The 17,630-nt window shown below is 40.2% G+C and overlaps 1 protein-coding gene across 4 annotated transcripts; it reads right to left on the minus strand.

Annotated features, from left to right (window-relative positions):
• Positions 1-303: 303 nt before the first annotated feature.
• On the minus strand, positions 304-14,307 carry LOC143133920 (uncharacterized). Of its 4 annotated transcripts, none has more exons than XM_076293890.1 (8): positions 13,888-14,307; positions 10,033-10,389; positions 9,842-9,920; positions 5,033-5,338; positions 3,623-4,381; positions 3,448-3,518; positions 3,281-3,324; positions 304-892 (listed from the first exon to the last, which is right to left on the minus strand). In XM_076293890.1, the coding sequence occupies exons 1-8, from the start codon at positions 14,113-14,115 to the stop codon at positions 856-858; spliced, it is 1,881 nt and encodes a 626-aa protein (XP_076150005.1). In that variant the 5' UTR covers positions 14,116-14,307; the 3' UTR covers positions 304-855. The 4 variants fall into 4 exon arrangements, with proteins under 4 accessions (XP_076150005.1, XP_076150003.1, XP_076150004.1 ...); XM_076293888.1 differs by having other exon boundaries at positions 4,880-5,338; XM_076293889.1 differs by lacking the exon at positions 13,888-14,307 and adding an exon at positions 13,336-13,868 and having other exon boundaries at positions 4,880-5,338.
• Positions 14,308-17,630: the final 3,323 nt, after the last annotated feature.

Raw genomic sequence — 17,630 nt, forward strand, 5'->3', positions numbered from 1 at the left:
AAGTACTTTTAAAAACAAGTACTTCAGTACTTTTACTTAAGTAGACATCTGACTTTTGTACTTTTACTTGTACTTGAGTAAAATTTAGCAAAGGGTATCTGTACTTTTACTCAAGTAATGAAGCTGTGTACTCTGTCTGCCTCTGCCACTTATAATTGCTATATCATTTTGTAAGAAAGATATACAACTTAAAATGTAGCCTACATGAAATCTGTTGAACTTCTAATAAACTTATGGATGGTGGTTAAGACATGCTTTTTCTTGTATAACTGCAAAGCATGTGATCAATGAAGACAATGTATGTAGCAATTAAATGGTACCTTTTTATTGACTTTATAGGAACAATATCACTAGCCATACATAGTCTTGTTAGTAGAACGCTAATTTAACTATGTATTCAGGTGATCTAGGCAACACTACCTTATCACAAAAGTCTTTGGGATTAAATGGAAAATTAGTGAAAAAGAGTACGTAGAAACAGTAAACATCCCTTGCACCATGCCTGGCATTCAAGTTGTCTGGTATTCTCAAGAGGTAGTCAATGGTGGAAGCTATAGGTAAGTCTGATATCTTTAGACATCTACAAAAGTCATATAATGTATGCATAATGCATATAGCCTAATTATTGATTATCAAAGATAGTCTTATTATTTCACACATTCACATATGGATAACATAAAAGAGTGATTTGGGTAACTTTTCTATTTTCCACTACAGTATAGACAATTAATGTGCCTGTATTTATATCCAAATTTACCTCACAATACATCTCAGACCTTCTGAAATACTTCTTTGCAACCAAATGACTTGACCAAAATTTCAAGTTGAATGAAATCAGTGTCATGGCCTCATTCTCTAGGCTGGCTCCCAGGAGTTTCTCCATTTCACACCACTGAAAAACAAGTCACACAATTCATCTAAAACTTAAACGTTTTATTTTCCAGGACACATTCCCTTCACCTACCTTTGTAATAAATCTTGTTATAAATCTATAATCGCTGTATGTCAGTCTGTTTTTCATATGAAAGATAATGTAAGACAATAATAAGACAGTGAAACATCCAGAAGATCTTGACCTCAACAACCGACTGCAGTGTCAGATATAAAATAATGTATATGGTGTATCACTTAAAGGAAAATTCCGGTATTTAGCACTTTGAGTCCCTTTTCTGGTTTGTTTTGGATGAACTAGAGTGGTGGACACCGAAATTTTGATTGGTCCTGTCTCGACTTTTCTGAATACAATATAAAATAATGTATTCATGAATTGGCACTTTGAGCATGCCCCACACACATACACAGAATTCCCAACTAACAAACTGTTTCAGAGTGTGACACTCTCAGGGCATTCAGAAAGTAACCTACTCTGGGCACTTCAGCAGAAGAGAAAGCGTGAAAATAAAATCACTTTTAACTGGATATTATGGCAGAGAAAGCTTTGGGGAAGTTGAAGACTAATCAGCAAATTGAATACCATTGTCATTCAACAAAATGGTGTTAATGATCCCCTCCGTTATCAGGATCTTGAGTGAAACATAAGCCCAACCCAACAGGTTAGTGTTATGATAATTTGATAGAACGATGAAATTCTGGAAATCTGTTTACCCAAGTAAAACAATTGTTCTATTTTTTAAAAGTTTCTGCGGGTTTATCATTGGGCAAAATGTTTTCTACAGAAATGGCCATAGTTTGTACTGGCACTGAGGTAGTATTCACATACTTTCATAATTTCATAAAATCTCTGATAATTGTATGTAGTTAGTGCCCAAAGTACAATGTTAAAGCAATTAAATCACAGACACACACTTCCTTTTTGAAGAAATGTTCTATACAGTGATGATGTTTCTTATGTGTGTATGAAGTGTTGTTTTACTAGTCGGAGGAACATTACAGATACTGGTGCAGTGCCTATATAAACCGCGTCCGTTCCTGTACAAAACCTACAAAACGTGCCTGTGGGCATTTTGACATTCTTAAAGGTGCAGTCAGGGATTTTTGTAGGAAGTCGCGTTTGTGTTTATATTTTCATTAGCCAATGTTTCTGTGCAAAAAACACATTATATTTTAACCAAGGACCAAACGAAACACAAATCCTTGACTGCGCCTTTAAACTAACAAACATTTTTTTACAACATGTGTTTTTACATCAATGGACAGAACCCATACAGCAATTTTGAAATTGGGTTTCAGTTTAATTCAAATTTGGTGAATTTAACGGAGAAAATTACGGAAAAACATGCAACAGATTTTGTTGAATGATCAAACAAAATTTGCTATTAAATCTGCAACTGTCTAACTCTCCCTAAACACCCTCTGTCAGATGATCCAGCTAGGCTGGTCATTAACTCTTCATAACAAACATTTTGTAACCGTATCAAAATAGGCTAGCGAAAATAAGGTGCTTTGTTTAGTCACAAACAAATCAAAAACGTCTAGATAATCTTTTTGCAGAGCTTCATCTTTATATTATGTATTGAGACCAGGCTGCATGATGATTTTGGCTATTGGCACGAGTTTGCAATGTGTGTTTTCAATTTCAGAATTTCAGTCAAATAGCCTAACTTTTGACGCTCAAATTTCTAACCCCCTCTCAGCCAGACCTTCTTGGGCCAATCAGAGGCAAAGGAGGGGGTAGGGTCTTGGGGTGGAGGAGTGTAGCTTCCTTCTCCCCATGGTCTGCAGCCAGACCCTCTCAATGTTTTCCTGCCTACAAGGACACTGCGTGCAGAAGCAAGCCCTATATTGTTGAGGTCAGATCTGTTTCTTTAACTATGTATTTCATATTTCACATCCAAACAACATCAAACTCGTCTGTTTAACGGTTTGAGAGATGTGCAAAGAACTGACAGACACTACAGACATAATACACACATTCCTGGGTTTAACAATAGATAATTCCTATTCTATGTAAGTAACCAACCAGCCATTTAAACATGGCAAACTGACTGAAGACTCGATTAACAGAAATCTGAGGATTGCCTCAGATGAGAACAGGAGCAATGCACTGAAGGAAAACCATAAAACATTTAGTTTGCCTTCCTTAATGGTGATTAAAATAAGGACTGAGAATACTGTGTGGATAATAGTGATAATAAATCACCAGGCTACAAAGCAATTAAGATTGTAATGAAAATACTATACAGTACACAATGCATCCTGTCAGAAATCAAGCACTACATTACATCACAGTAGGACAAATGTCATTCTCTAAAAGAGTATGATTAGTTACAACACCGCATTCACAATCTTGCATTATCCAGCACATGCAAACTACACCTACCATGAAGAACACGGCCACCATTTCACCCTCACTTCCTCTTGACCCTGAGGAAACAAAATAATCAAAACAATAAACCATGGTGTGGTCAATAGCACTGACATATAAAGATAGAGAGATATTGTAGGTTTGTGTGATGCATTAATAATCTGTGTTATGTTTTTTTTTACATCAACTGTAGTTCGTCTCTGCAGAATTTTTTCAAAGGGATAAAAGGCACCATTCACATCATGTTTGCACTCTGAAACAGAAAATGTTGTATGAAAATCTTCACTTGAAGCCAACCACATTTTCAGCAATACAGGAACTACTATTACTAGCCCAAGCTTTCATTACAAAATTTACCTGGATCAGTCATCCTTCGTTTTTTTCTTGGAATCTTCTCACTCTTCTCTGCAGAGCTTCTTTTTAATGATGTGTCTTCTTTACCCTGTTGATTTGTGTCTCCTGATTTCACCCTGGCTTTAGAATTTGCTTTCTTTCTCTTGACTGCAGTGGATTTCACCTCCATGTCAGAGGGATTTTCAGTCTCAGATTCAGAAGACACAGAGTGACTTGTAGTCTCCTCTGCAGTTGTGACCACTGAAGAGTTCTCTGCTTTTGGTGACAGTAGACCGTTTGTTCCAGGTGGATCCATACATGGAAAGCTGTCCAGCTCATCTAAAGTCTCATGACTTCTGCCGCTGGTGTACACCACAGCTGAACGACTCCTGAGATGAAGGGTTGTGCCTGGCACTGACAGACTCTCCGGGCTCAGACCCGCAGACCGACCACGACGTCTACCAGCTGCAGGCGTGGCTTCGTTGGACTTTGGAGTGCCACTGACCACCCGATCCTGCCTGCCACCTAAAGAGTCCTCTGTGGCCATGCTAGAGCAAGGTTCTGCTGTGGCGGAAGGGTCCTCTGTGGCCATGCTGGAACAGGTTGTTTCCTGGTCCGTTTGATGACGCGGCTGCCCCATAGGAGGGAACTGGCTCTTAGCGCCCTCTGCTGGCCAGACTGAAGCTCTTGGCAGTTCCTCATCAGCTCTGACCAGGGGCTCCTGTGGAGCAGAGGAGTTGTGGGCATCTGGGGAGAAGCTTGCAGAGCTGAACTCCAGGCACTCTGGTGGTTTTCATGGAGAGGGGGGGGGGGGGGATAGGTTAACATCAAAAGGCTTGACATAAGATCTCTACACAACTGAACACTTAACAGTCATTGCATTGTAGGACATTTATGTCATACACATTTAAATACTAGAGGATTCCTGCACAATTAGTGTCACTTCAACGTCAAGTGTCACTTCAACGTCTTACAGTGGTTTCAGGATTTGTGCAAAACTATGTGTTTGAAATTCACAAAGCTCCATTTTAAAAGTTATTTCCATACCCTGATAAAACCTACTCATTCTTTAGTCAACGTCACAGCACTTTCCAAATCAATCAAATCCAACTGATTAGAAGAAAAGGAAAGATATCCATTTGGTGGGGTTTTTGTTTCTATTCCACTCCCTATATGATGCACATTTTCACAAATGCAAATTCACAGAATTCAATTCAAAGCATTCTTCCTCTCAGATGATCTTTTTAAAACAAGTCCATGTGCAACCTATGAGGTACTTACGCTTTTTGAACTCCTGCCATGAAGGAAAGTCTCTAAGCCGCACTCTTATTTTATGTTTTCTAGTGAACCCCATAGCATTTACATCATCTTCAGTTTGAGGGACCAGAGGGGAACTTGTGTGCTGTGCTGAAGAGGAGATGGAGATCGTCCTACCAGCGGGCTGGCTTTGCTGTTGATCGATGGTATGGAAGGCCTGATCTGACTTCAGTGGAGAACCGCTGACTACCCCATCCTGCCTCGGACCGGTAGATTCCTCTGTGGCCTTGCTGGAACTAGGTTCTGCTGTGGCGGTGGAGCAGGTTGTTTCCTGGTCCGTGTGATGGTGCGGCTGCCCTACAGCAGGGAACTGGCTCTCGGCGCCCTCTGCTGGCCAGACTGGAGCTCTCGGCAGCTCCTCATCAGCTCTGACCAGGGGCTCCTGTGGAGTGTCCGGCACACTGTTCAACTCCAGCTGGTACTCTGCAGATCCACAACACATGTAGGAGGAAGACAGATAAAAGTGTACAAGAAAGTGGGAAAAGAAACTTCCGTAAATGAAACAATGACTAGCCAACACTTCAAGATGGACATCAGCATCATTTTTATAAACAAGCAAAGGATTTGTGTGCAATACAAAGACTCCCTAAGCTATCAAGTTTTTTTTCCTTTCGGGATACCAAATACCACCCTGCCAGCAGGCTATCAGAGATGAAGTTTCATAATTTCTACTTGCTATATGTCTACTATTTAGAGCATACATGGGCCACATCCGGCCCGTGGGCTTTCCCTGACCGGCCCGCGTAAGGTCCGTGAAAGAACAATAGTCAAGAGCCTAGCATAGAGATAATGCACGCAAATCAATATCGTTGCTTTTATTTTGAAAGCGATTGCTATTTGTACGCCCATACATTTGTGCTTGGATGCATACGATGTAAACACCCTCACTGATGTGCTGGTGAATAGAATTTATGCTTCTGCGTCGACACAATGCAGTTGCCTTTAAGTCAGCGTAAACCTTTCAAAGTTTTGTGTGTCTTATGTCTGCGTCGCTCACCACCGCAAAGGTTGTCAGAACGAACTCCTGCTGTTTGTTGGCGATACGAAGTGTTAATTTCAAAACGTTACTGGCAGATAGATAGTTTACATTCGGATAACCCCGTCATTGTAACCAAAATATGTCTGAGTTTATTTGGAAAGCTCATGTTAGCGAGCAGAGCTGCCAACTCTCACACATTGAGAGTGAGATTCATTCATTTGATTGGCTCCACACGCTCTTAGACCAATCGAATGCGTGAGGGTTGGCAGCTCTGCCTGTAGTATGATGCTACTAACCACAGGTTGCTTGAAGCAGCCGGCTCAACACACAGGGCGAGTTGACCAATCACAGTTTTGTGCATAAAGTTAAAGCAAAAACATAGCCTACATTTTTTAAATAGTTTTCTTTGTGCATGTTGATTAACTAATGACAGCCTACTATTGTCTGCTCCACATTTTCATAGTCTAATTCTGCATAGAGTTAATTTGCAGAAAATCAATGGTAATGATTTAATGATGAAATATTGCTGACTGTTGATGAAATGGTGGCACAGGCCTATGGTTGTACTGACTCCTTCACATTTTCATGGCCTAGCCTAATTATATAGATATTGTAGTACTTTTTTATATCAGTCTTTGAAAACTGTCAAATGTCAATGTCAAAAAATCATTTTCGAGAATGAGGATTAAATAGGACATAGATTAAATAGCCTATTGCTGTTTTTCCTTTGTCTCCCTCACATTTGCATCTGTTCTTACAAGTAGTAAACAAAACCATATGATTTACTTAATGTTATACAAGAACAGAATAGAATTGGACAGAATTGAGTTCAGACTTGAGTTCGGTATTTTGGGTCCGGCCCTCCTCAACAGTCCCAGTTTGTCATGTGGCCCCTTGGGGAAATTAGTTGCCCACCCCTGATTTAGAGGAAGATTGTGACCGTTATACACAGAAGTTGTTATCATGATGTTTGTAGTCTTAAGAACCATATTAGTAACTTATACACATTGTGTTTGACAACAGTAATCCATGAAAAACAGTGCACCAGAAAAGCTAAGATCAAATAGCCTGGTTTGCACAATAATAATAAGTTATAATAATAAGCTGTATTTGTATAGTACCTTTCATACACAGAATGCAGCTCAAAGTGCTTTACAGTTGGAGCATGTAACACAATAATAGAGAAGAATCAGTCATTATTAGTCATTCCTCTTTGTTGCTGTGGCCGTTTATGATCTAATCAGCAACATATCAAATACTTAGTAGTATATCTTTTATATACAGTTAAGAACAGTATATAAAGTTAAGATCAATAAAGTATCTAACAAAATTATTCATACCCCTGGCAAATATTGATGTAATGTTGATTTTCTCTTGAACAATATGTTTGTTCTGACTGAAAATGACACCGCCACATGTCAAAAGGTTGTAAGATAATGTGGTAGAAACATAGAATCAAAACAATAATCGTTTTTATCTTTTTTAACATTTCTATGAAAAATGGCATGTCCAAAATTATTCATACCCTTTTTAAATAATCAATGGAAACATCTTTATTTACAATCAAAGCTCTGGAAATGGTTCTTATAATACCTACCAAGCCTCTCAATGTCTCCACAATGATTTTAGACTGCACCATTTTAGCAGCAATGTGGGTTTTGAGGCAGGAACGATTATTTGCCATCACTTTGGCCTTGTGCTAACTTTTTTGACTGATTGAGGTCTGGACTCTGGCTGGGCCACTCTAAAATGTTGACATTGTTCTCTGTTAACCATTTCTTGCCTTGTTTAGCTGTATGTTTTGGATCATTGTATGGTTTAATGGTCCAATGATGCCTATTGGGGCAGGTCTCCTGGCACACTGCCTGATCTTTTCCTCCAGAATCTCAGTGTAGCCTCTTGCTTTAGTGTTACCGTTTACTTTGAGAAGGTCACGCAATCTTAATCTTAAAATGACCCTGACAAATGACAGTTATTCCAGACCTGCCAACCTTGAAGAATTTTTATGAGTACAACCCAAACAAGCCACATATAACCCCAATGACAACAACTTGCAGGGTGTGTTTTCAGAAACTTCAAAGCTACTTTGTATTCTGATCACTATGCCTATGATAACCGCGGAGTCTGAGTGCTGCTTTTCCACACTTAAACGAATCAAGACGTTTCTTAGAAATACCATGACACAGGACAGACTAAGTGCACTGGCAATGTTGTGAATTGAAAAGCGACTGTCACATGATATCCCTGATTTCAATAAAACTGTGATCGAGAAATTTGCGCATCGCCATGCCAAGTTCCTTTATAAATGAGGTAAAAGGAGGATGGAACGGTGATCTGACAGCTCAGTGTGGCCTAGGCCAGATTTGACTTGTTTTTGTTAGCTATGTAAGCTAATTAATGAGATCTTGCCTTTCAGTGGGCCACAAGAAGCATGCCATTTTCATTTGGTTTTCTGTGCGCTTCAGCCGATTTTGTTTTCTGCCCTGGTTGGTAGGCTATGCTATGTGATAAACTGAAATTAGTTTCTAAAATAAAATATCTTTACTGTCTTGTTTCAGCAACAAGCAACTGAAACAATAGTTTATCTTAGCCTACTGAGTTGTTTCAGCAACAAACGATTTTCATGTTTTTGATACTCTACTGCCGATTTTGTTTTCTGCGCTGGTTTTGCTCTGCTATGGTTAATAAACTGAAATGTTTCTTTCTAAAACAACATTTCCTCACATCTCATATTTCTTTCTCTTCCTCATAAGTAGACTGTGCCAATTTAGTGCAGCCTAGGCCTAGTATACTATTTTCAGACTTTGTTTGTTGTGCACACACTGGGTTACATGTCATTCATTAAAATATTGCCATGCATTATGTTGCTGGTGGCTGGCATGTTTAGAGATGTAGGCTACTCACTATCTATGGCTATTAGAGGCCTTCTTGATTACTAATAGGCCCAATCCCAGGTAATATTGAATGTATCTTACATAGGCTAATTAGTATTAGAAAAACATATAAAAATGTGGACGTGGCTAACGATTCGGCACTAAAGCCGATTTCTGCCCCTCATTTTCATTGTCACGTACCGTTACTGCGGTTTCCCATCTTGCCAGAAAGGACTGTTTTCTTCATAAGTACAAGTATATATACTCCCGTGAGGGAAATTCAGTCTCTGCATTTATCCCAATCCGTGAATTAGTGAAACACACTCAGCACACAGTGAAAACAACATTGAGGTGAAGCACACACTAATCCCGGCGCAGTGAGCTGCCTGCAACAACAGCGGCACTCGGGTGAGGTGCCTTGCTCAAGGGCACTTCAGCCGTGCCTACTGGTCGGGGTTCGAACCGGTTACAAGTCTTAAGCGCTAACCAGTAGGCCACGGCTGCCCCCAAATAAACTCATTCGGGTAAACGTGACTGTTATCCTACTATTTGCAACACACACACGACATCGCATAGATAAACGGTAACTTTGACGAGTGGTTAACAACACCGTCGGGTAAACTCTTACCATTTCAATGCTGTTTGCACTGGCTGAGAACTATTGAGATGCAGGCGAATAACAGTGATGACAGCAAGCGGCCAAAGAGGGATCGGTTACCCTGGTCAGCCTGGCTTGCTTGAGGCACTGAATTGAATTGAAGCACAAAGCATTTGGCTAGGAGGGGCAGGTGGGCGGAGGGTTAAAATGCAGCACTCTGATTGGCTGACAGCATTTCACTCCACTTACATGCAGATTGACTCAGTGGCAGAATCAACCAAAGATTGTTAAGATAGATCGATAGATAGATAGATAGATAGATAGATACTTTATTGATCCCCAAGGGGAAATTCAAGAAAATTAAGGCTTTAATGCAACAAAATGCGTACCTAGAGAGCAGCGAGTATGACAAATGTGTACATGTTGGCAAGTTATTCTGTTATTCACATATAGTATATGTAGTCTACTGTCCTTACCAGGTTGCTGCACCATTGCTTCTGTGTTTATTGGTTCCTCTGCCTTCATCACCACACACTCCAGTGCAAACTCCACAGTCTAAGAAGTTGTTTAATTTGAGAGAAGTTCTATTAAGAGAAAGTTCTAGTCATAACATTATAAGTAACATTTACACTTAATGATGGCAGTAAAGCCTGTGTAATATGCCCACCTCTGTTCTCTCTGGGACTGGCTGTCCATGGAACAGGGCACTTTCCAAAAAACGCTGTTCTGGCTCCACTTTGAGGGCCGGCAGGTTGTCGCACACATCCTGAGTACACAATTGGTCCATCTCCTTCAGTCTGTGTGTGAGGGCTGCCACTTCCTTCCTCCTCTGTATTAACTCAGCTTCTGCTCCCATGTAAATTTCATCAAATATGGAGACAATTTCTGATGTCGTTTTCACCATCAAAGACTCCATGAGAGACAGGATCTTTGTCCGGAATAGGGAAGTCCCAGATGTAAGCTCTTCCTGGAATCTGATGGGTTCATAGTCTTCTTGAGGTGTTGCTGATTTGTTCTGCTTGGACTATTATAACACACAATAAAACGTCATTAGATGTCAGACCCTTTTGTTTACACCGCACTAATCATTACAGAATTCCCCAGACATTGCCTGACTTTAAATGTCTACCTTTCCATTCATTTTCAGTCCACATCAATGGAAAATGCAAAACAAAAATGAGTTTAGGTATTAAATATTCTAATATATTCGGTAGGCTACTTGACAAGACGTCAAATAAAAAGACAGCCTATCAGTTTGCAAACCTGTGCGGCCAATAAATGTTTTGCAGCAATTTCAGGTCTCAATAGTTTACAGATTCCATAGTCTTGCTCGCAAAGAGACTAGGCCTAACCTACACATTTTCGAGAGGCCAATAGTCCATCTGGGTTTCCATTCAACTAATCGATGCGCATATTTTGATAATTTGACTAATAGAAGGAGAGCAGCTTCACAGAAGAGAACTTCTGACGGCAAATTTGAGATAAAGTTGGTAAACCACCCTTCTTACCTAATTTGAGGTTGTTGATTCTGAATATTTTGTTTACCAAGCTCAATTCTGAGTTCCAAGCAGCATAATCAGCATTTTAACATAAATGTTTTTTTGCTTATTTTCCCCTAAATTGGGTTGATTTCAAAAGTAATTACTAAAATCAATTAAAAGTGTTCTCTAAATACATGTTTGAGCATTAAAGAAGCCATACTATAGTTTATTAACGTATTTAATGGGAACATGATTACAGTTAACATGTAATAAACTTGGAAATTCTAATCAAAACACAACTATATTTGTATTGCTATTGAGTCACTCGAGGTGTTTAATGCATTTCATCACAATAACAAGTTGCACAGATAACCTTCAACTCAAAATATATCCTACAGTACATATGTACTACAGTACTACACTTAGATAGGGGGAATAAGCCTAATGCAGAACTGCATCTACCGTCAGCAACAACCGACAAGTAAAAAAACATTTTACTTCTAGTAACACTGGATTTGGTATGTGTGCTTGCCTCCATACTAGAGCTTGATAATGTGCTCTACTAATATGCCATTGAGCAGCATCACTTGTTGGTGGTAGAGCCTCCAATCCTCGACATCTAGAAAACAGAGTGGCTCTGGCAGTGTTGTCACGATACCAAAATTATGACTTCGATACAATATCTACCATAAATATCTTGATACTCGATACTGAAACGATATCCAAATCCTAAAATATCTGGAAAAGAAATAATGCAGGCCTCCTGCAAGTGTATTGAGTCATTTGTGTTGAATTTGGTGCACTTTTGGTCAATTCAGGGTTTTCAACTTCTAAACTTCCTACATAATTATTACTTTTTTAGTCAGTAAAATAGTAGTTTGTGTGTGATTAAGTCCTTTATTGTCTGTTATAGCTCATTTACTGTATATTGTGTGGTGTTTTGGCAATAAATTACCTTTGAATAGCCAAAGTAGGCTAGATCAAGGTCAGTGTTCAAATTACTGCATGCAAATCACTTAATGCTATGCAGAAGAGCCTAATCTTTAGGCCATCTGATGTAGGCTACCCTAGGCCTTTCCGTGTTTATGGGATTTCTTTGACAGTTGCAAAGGGGAAAAAAGTAGTCTTCTTTGCTCCCAGTGTAATTTAATAAGTACATTTCAACCACTCAGGTCTTAATCAGATAGGCCTACACCATTACCGGTATCTGTTGCAATATCTGTGTGCATTCCTACATTAGGTCTATTTCTTTGATAGTTAACATAATTTGCTACCACACAACAAATACCAAATAACAATACAAAAGTTTCTTACAAACTTTCCTGCATACTTCTTAAATGTGCTGCAGTCACATTGCTAGACAGCACTTCAGTGAGGATAGACTTATTTCCACTTCACAAATAACCATCACTATCTGCAATAGCTACAGTACAGGGACATTAATCAGTTCATAGCTGAGGATTTGTCCTAGGTCCACTTCCCTTTCAGCATCATATGTAGTAATGATGCACTGGAGAACATTTCTTTTTGTTGCACTATAAAGGATATCTTGTCTATTTTTTTTGCAAATAATGCAATCTCCATAGCACTCTTCAGCACTCCTCTTCCATTTTTCTGCATGGCTGGAATTTGAATGATAGGAAAGAGCACCAGTGAGATATTTTAACTAGGCCCCTGTAAAGACTGACAACTGTAGTTAGTGACAAAGGACTTTCTACAGAAAAATGAGCAGTCACCTACTATTCTATCAATTTATTATCAAGGAATCTATTTTATTTCTAAATGTCATACTGAATTTTAGCTATTATTTCAATTTATATTTTCATTTTAGCTTATTTTCATTTGCTACTTGAGGGTCAAGGGTCACATTCCTGCATGTCCTGTCCTACAACTATCTGATACATAAAGAGTATATTAATGCCTTATTTTTTGCAATTCCTATGATATCTAATGGCAAAACCAAAAAGTATGTGAATTATGCTAATTAGCATTCTTAAAACTCTGAGCTTGGTAAACAAAATATTTGAATTCAGCACCCTCAAATTTGAATTCAGCACCCTCTGAACGTTTGTTATCTGCTCTCCCTCTATAAGAAACCCTGACAGGAAACACTTGAAATGAACAAACATAGGAGTCTAGGCCTAGGCTACTCAAAAACAGATTGGACAACTCTCAAATCGCATACAGGCTATGATTCGAATAGGGTTGATGGAAACACTAATTCGTATTGTTTACATTACCCTAGCCTACCTGTGTCCGAAACGCTGACCTGACGATATCACAACTCCCTCGACAAAGGACTTTAATTCACATGTGTTATGCGTTCAGACGCGCCTTTTCTTTAGAAGACATTGTCATAAATGCGTTTAAAAAATGCGAATGAGCAGAATGTGCAGTCAAGTTCTCTGTAAACATGGCGGGAGGCATTGGAGCCAAAATATAATGCTTTTCACCATCGTTGAGGCTTGGTGCCTGACAGACTCACGTACCTTCAGCTGATTATAAAGTTGCTTGTGTTTGTCACGTAGATGGTTCATTAAATTCGTTGTGTTACCTCCTTTCGCTTTGATTTTACTTCTGCACGTATTGCAAATAGGCAAGCCATTCAGTTGTCCATTTGCATCTTTCATTAAGCCAAAATACGCCCAGACTGCAGATTTTCTGTTAGACGGCCGAAAAATCTCTTGCATAACAGTATTTTCCTCCATCGTTGTAGGCTAATAACGACGCTATAAAGTTCTAGCAATTGAAGATCACAGTTGACGAAACCCCTCTCTCTCTCTCACGCCTGCGTGGTTTGAAAGTGCAGGATTGGGATAGAAACACTTTACCCAATGGGGGTGGGGGAAAAGCCTGCTGCAAGTCGTTTTCGATCGATTTCTAGCCTGACCACGTCATTGATACATTAGCCCTCCGTGTAGTCACGGAATTAGCGTTAGCATGCAGTTCCACAGGTCGACATGAATCAATCAGTTTGTGCAAACTAGATGAAGCTCTGCATTGTCCCTCAGAAGAACACAGACGAAATTAAACTCATTCACCTTGAATTCTCTGAATAAATCTGGGTGCTTGTCTTTGAGGTGCTTCGCTAAATTGGAAGTGTTTCCTCCTTTCGCTTGAACAATTCGATGGCACCGTTTGCAAACTGGTCGATCCGAATTTATGATTAACCCCTCAAGATCCGCCTCGAATGCAAAGTACTTCCATACATGACTCCTACAGCCACCTTGTTTTCCAACCAGTCGGCGCGACCTGGCTATTGTTGCCATCGTCCACGTTTTCTTTTTACCCACGTAACACTGTTACAATAACAATGTTGCCAGCAAACTCTCACCAGAGGTAGCCTCTGAAAAAAGTCGCTGAAAAAGGTCATGCATGACGTCACCACCCCACCCCAGATAGCAAGAGGCTGGCGGACCACTGACGGTCCATTGGGGGCATAGCTGCGGTATGTAGCCCTACTAGACTTTTACAGAAAATTTTCGTTTGGTCCCCGGGAGCCACTCCCCCCTAGCCTAGAAATCTAGACGCGCCCCTAGCGGCAGCAAATAGGGCTAGTCTAGCAACTCTCCGTTGGCTTGTGAGCTCCAGAAATCGAAATTAAATCAGGCCAATGAAATCGTGTATAGAATCGTTAGGTGGGCTTAACATAATGATTGATGGCAGAGTTGCAACGGTTTCGCTTGAATTCCCTGCTACTTAAAAACAAATAAGATGGATGTTGCTGCTGGCGAACAGTGTGACATGAGTTAAGCTTTTGTTAAGTTGGCAAACGTTTAAACTAGCCAACTAGCTCTGCTGGTTGGAAACGCATGGCAGGCACGGCGCTACGGGTGGGCCTGGATGGGCCTAGGCCCACCCACTTTTCAACAGGCCCACCCAAAACTTTTCTTAAAAAAAAACTTTTAATATATTTTAATTTTGTCAAGAATGATTAAAAAGCGGCAAATAATCTCATAATCTGTGCTAGTGCGCAAACTGGTGATGTTTCTGTGCAAGTTCAGCAGTGCCAGATACATTAGGTTCTGGGTCGGATCTAGCTTGTCTGTATGCTAGGCTAGCTCCAAGTGATCTGAAAGTGTGAAAATAATTTCCAGTAAAGGACAGTGCTGCAACAGTCGTTGTTTAGGTACCTTAAACGTGCACAAACGGTCTCGTTGTATCGCTGCAACCAGGAGATGAAGGATAGCTGAGATCCATAACACCTAGCACATCTCTATGGCTTAATAATGGCTTCTGAAATGTTTTTTTTTTTTTTTTTTGCAATGCAGCTTGTTGATATTGTGATCGTTGATCCGATTTGCATTAAAGGGCCTAATGGGTGTGATTGATCTTTATGAGCTCTCTTGGAGCATGTTTTACATGACAGATGACGTTGTCAATGAACAAGTTCTGTGCCCGAGGGGTAGGCCTAGTAGCCAGCTGATTTTGCCAGGGCTTCAGCCCCGAATGTATTTTGTACAGTTGACTAACAAATATGAAACCATTATTCCGATCGCGCATTGAAACTTTGAGATGAGATGGACGTATTTAACATACAAGCATACAAGCGGACACGGGTGAACTCACTCTTCTTCATGCAGCAGATTTAACATGAACGTTACCTTCCATAACACATAATTTGGAACGTAGGCTACGTGCGCGTGCGAGGTTGGGCATGTCATTGTTTGCATTTGATATTTGGTATAGGCCTACGTTACAAGGAAATCATGAAGTCATCAATAACAAGGTGGTGGTGGAGTTATCCTGTTCTCGTCATTTAGACTAGCCTACAAGTTCAGGTTTGTTATCAGCCTCTAGCCTACAGTCTGGAGCTGGCCAAACAGTGGTGGCCTGCTTTGCCTAGTTGTAAAATCGAATGAGTGAGTCTTCAATGTTCCCTTCTCCCTAAGCTAAGCGTAACAAACCATATAATGCATATTGCTATTTAAAAGCCACTCTGCTAGGTGGCTATATAGTTCGTTTCTAGCAAACAGAAAATGTCAAGATAGCTAAATGTCATTACATCCTCTAATTGTCAAAATTTTATTGTCCATAATATTTAATAAATGTGGTGCAAATGAGGCTTGAGTCAGTGGATTTATTTATGAAAAGTGAGCAGCAAGTCAGGCAAAATGGGAATTATGAAAACCGTTTAGACTCTATGGGCTAAGCCCCGAATGTTTTCAACTGCCCTGCATATTGATTGAAACTGTCGGGCAGTGTGATTGATCTGTATTGTTGAAAACCTAAAACAAATGAAATATTCGACTTCATGTTATACAAGCAGAACTAAACTATGTTTGGGGGAAATATTAGATTCCCACTTTTACAGCCTTAGGTCTATTCGAGAGATGCGCTAAAGCACAACCAGCAGGTATGGTGCGTAATGGAGATTCCAAAGCGCAGTTATTTGGTCAGAACCATAGACTGTATATATAGAACAGTCTATGGTCAGAACCAAGGACAGTGATCGAGGATAGGTACGTCCGTCCTTTTTACAATGCAACAAACTATTTAAAGAGCATCAAGCTATTCAAATCTCTATTATGTAAGCACAAATAATATAACAGTATATTAGTCAGTCATTTTTATTAGGTTGATTTGATAAAGTTTTTTTTAAGGCCCACCCACAATTGGTCTGGCCCATCCAAAACTGGAATCCTGGCGCCGTGCCTGAGGCATGGGACTCATAGCGCTGCCGCTGTTCTATTGCGTGCAGAGGGAATTTGAAAGACAACTGATTATCCCGCCCCTCGGACTGAGCACTGCGAACGGTGAGTGCCCAGACCCTACATTTTAATGTGGGTCTGGCTTGTCAGGCTAACTCCCCCCACGCTGGGCCCCCCCGAACCCCAACAAATGCAGTTTTTCCTAAATAACTACCTGAACCGTGGCACCGAGGATGAAGACATTTTTATGGTATGTCTCAAGGGCCCACATCAACCTAGCCCATAATCACTCATTTGCACCCCCCCCCTCCCCCCCCCCCCGGTTAAAAATTGAAAATGCTCATCAATGCTATCATTCTGCTTTAATCGCCCCTCTCTTCAGTTAAGATGTTCAGAACTGCACCAAATTTTATGTGTATGATTCACCTGACATTCTCTGGGGGTATGCCAAGTTTCGTAGGATTTCATCCACGGGGGGGGGATTTTTTTTAATCTAAAAAATTAAGTTAGGGACCGTTCGTTATTTATAAACGGGGTCACCGGAGGGATTTTGAGAGCTTCAATCAAAAGTTGCATGACCCTCCCCTGCCTGCAAGAAAAATTTCAACGACCCTCATGCAGTGTTTTCAAAAAAGACATGACCCTCCCCAGGCCCCGGCCAATTGTCGATACCTTCCGCCCACGCTATTAGCGCTATGAAGACATCGACGAAAGCTATCGTTCTAAACTCACCCTCTGCTTTCTGATCTTACACATCACACTTCACCAAGATGGTGGCCATTTCAGTAGATTTACTCACTAACATTGTTGTGGAAACACAATAAGCATGGAAACTAAATGCACACTTCCTACAACTGCATTAGCCTAGGCTACTTGAAATAAGTTACTCCTCTAGTAAGTATTCACATGAAATAAAACAATAAAACATTGAGACCATTCAACAAAGCACACTGGGTAATAAGAAATTCAACACATGAACCTGTTGCTATGGACTCGTCTCTAGGCTTCCTCAGTCATTGTAAAGCTGCCGAAGCTGAACATTATCCAAAACTCAATTTCTCAGACGAGCGTCAATTTGGGAGCATGCTACACCTTCCTTCTCAAATGACTTGAAAAGGCTGTTTGCACAATTT

Source organism: Alosa pseudoharengus, unplaced genomic scaffold, assembly GCF_046254945.1.
Source record: "Alosa pseudoharengus isolate Yale_2024_CS ecotype anadromous, Long Island Sound unplaced genomic scaffold, YU_APseudo_1.1 YU_APseudo_1.1_scf_2, whole genome shotgun sequence".
Lineage (NCBI taxonomy): Eukaryota > Metazoa > Chordata > Actinopteri > Clupeiformes > Clupeidae > Alosa > Alosa pseudoharengus.

Coding starts and splice junctions, on each gene's coding strand:
- LOC143133920 (XM_076293888.1), bottom strand. CDS start 14,115: ATGGCAACAATAGCCAGGTCGCGCCGACTGGTTGGAAAACAAGGTGGC. Junction 9,921..10,032: donor CAGTCCCAGAGAGAACAGAG/GTGGGCATATTA, acceptor ACAACTTCTTAG/ACTGTGGAGTTTGCACTGGA. Junction 893..3,280: donor TGGTGGCCGTGTTCTTCATG/GTAGGTGTAGTT, acceptor CTTGTTTTTCAG/TGGTGTGAAATGGAGAAACT.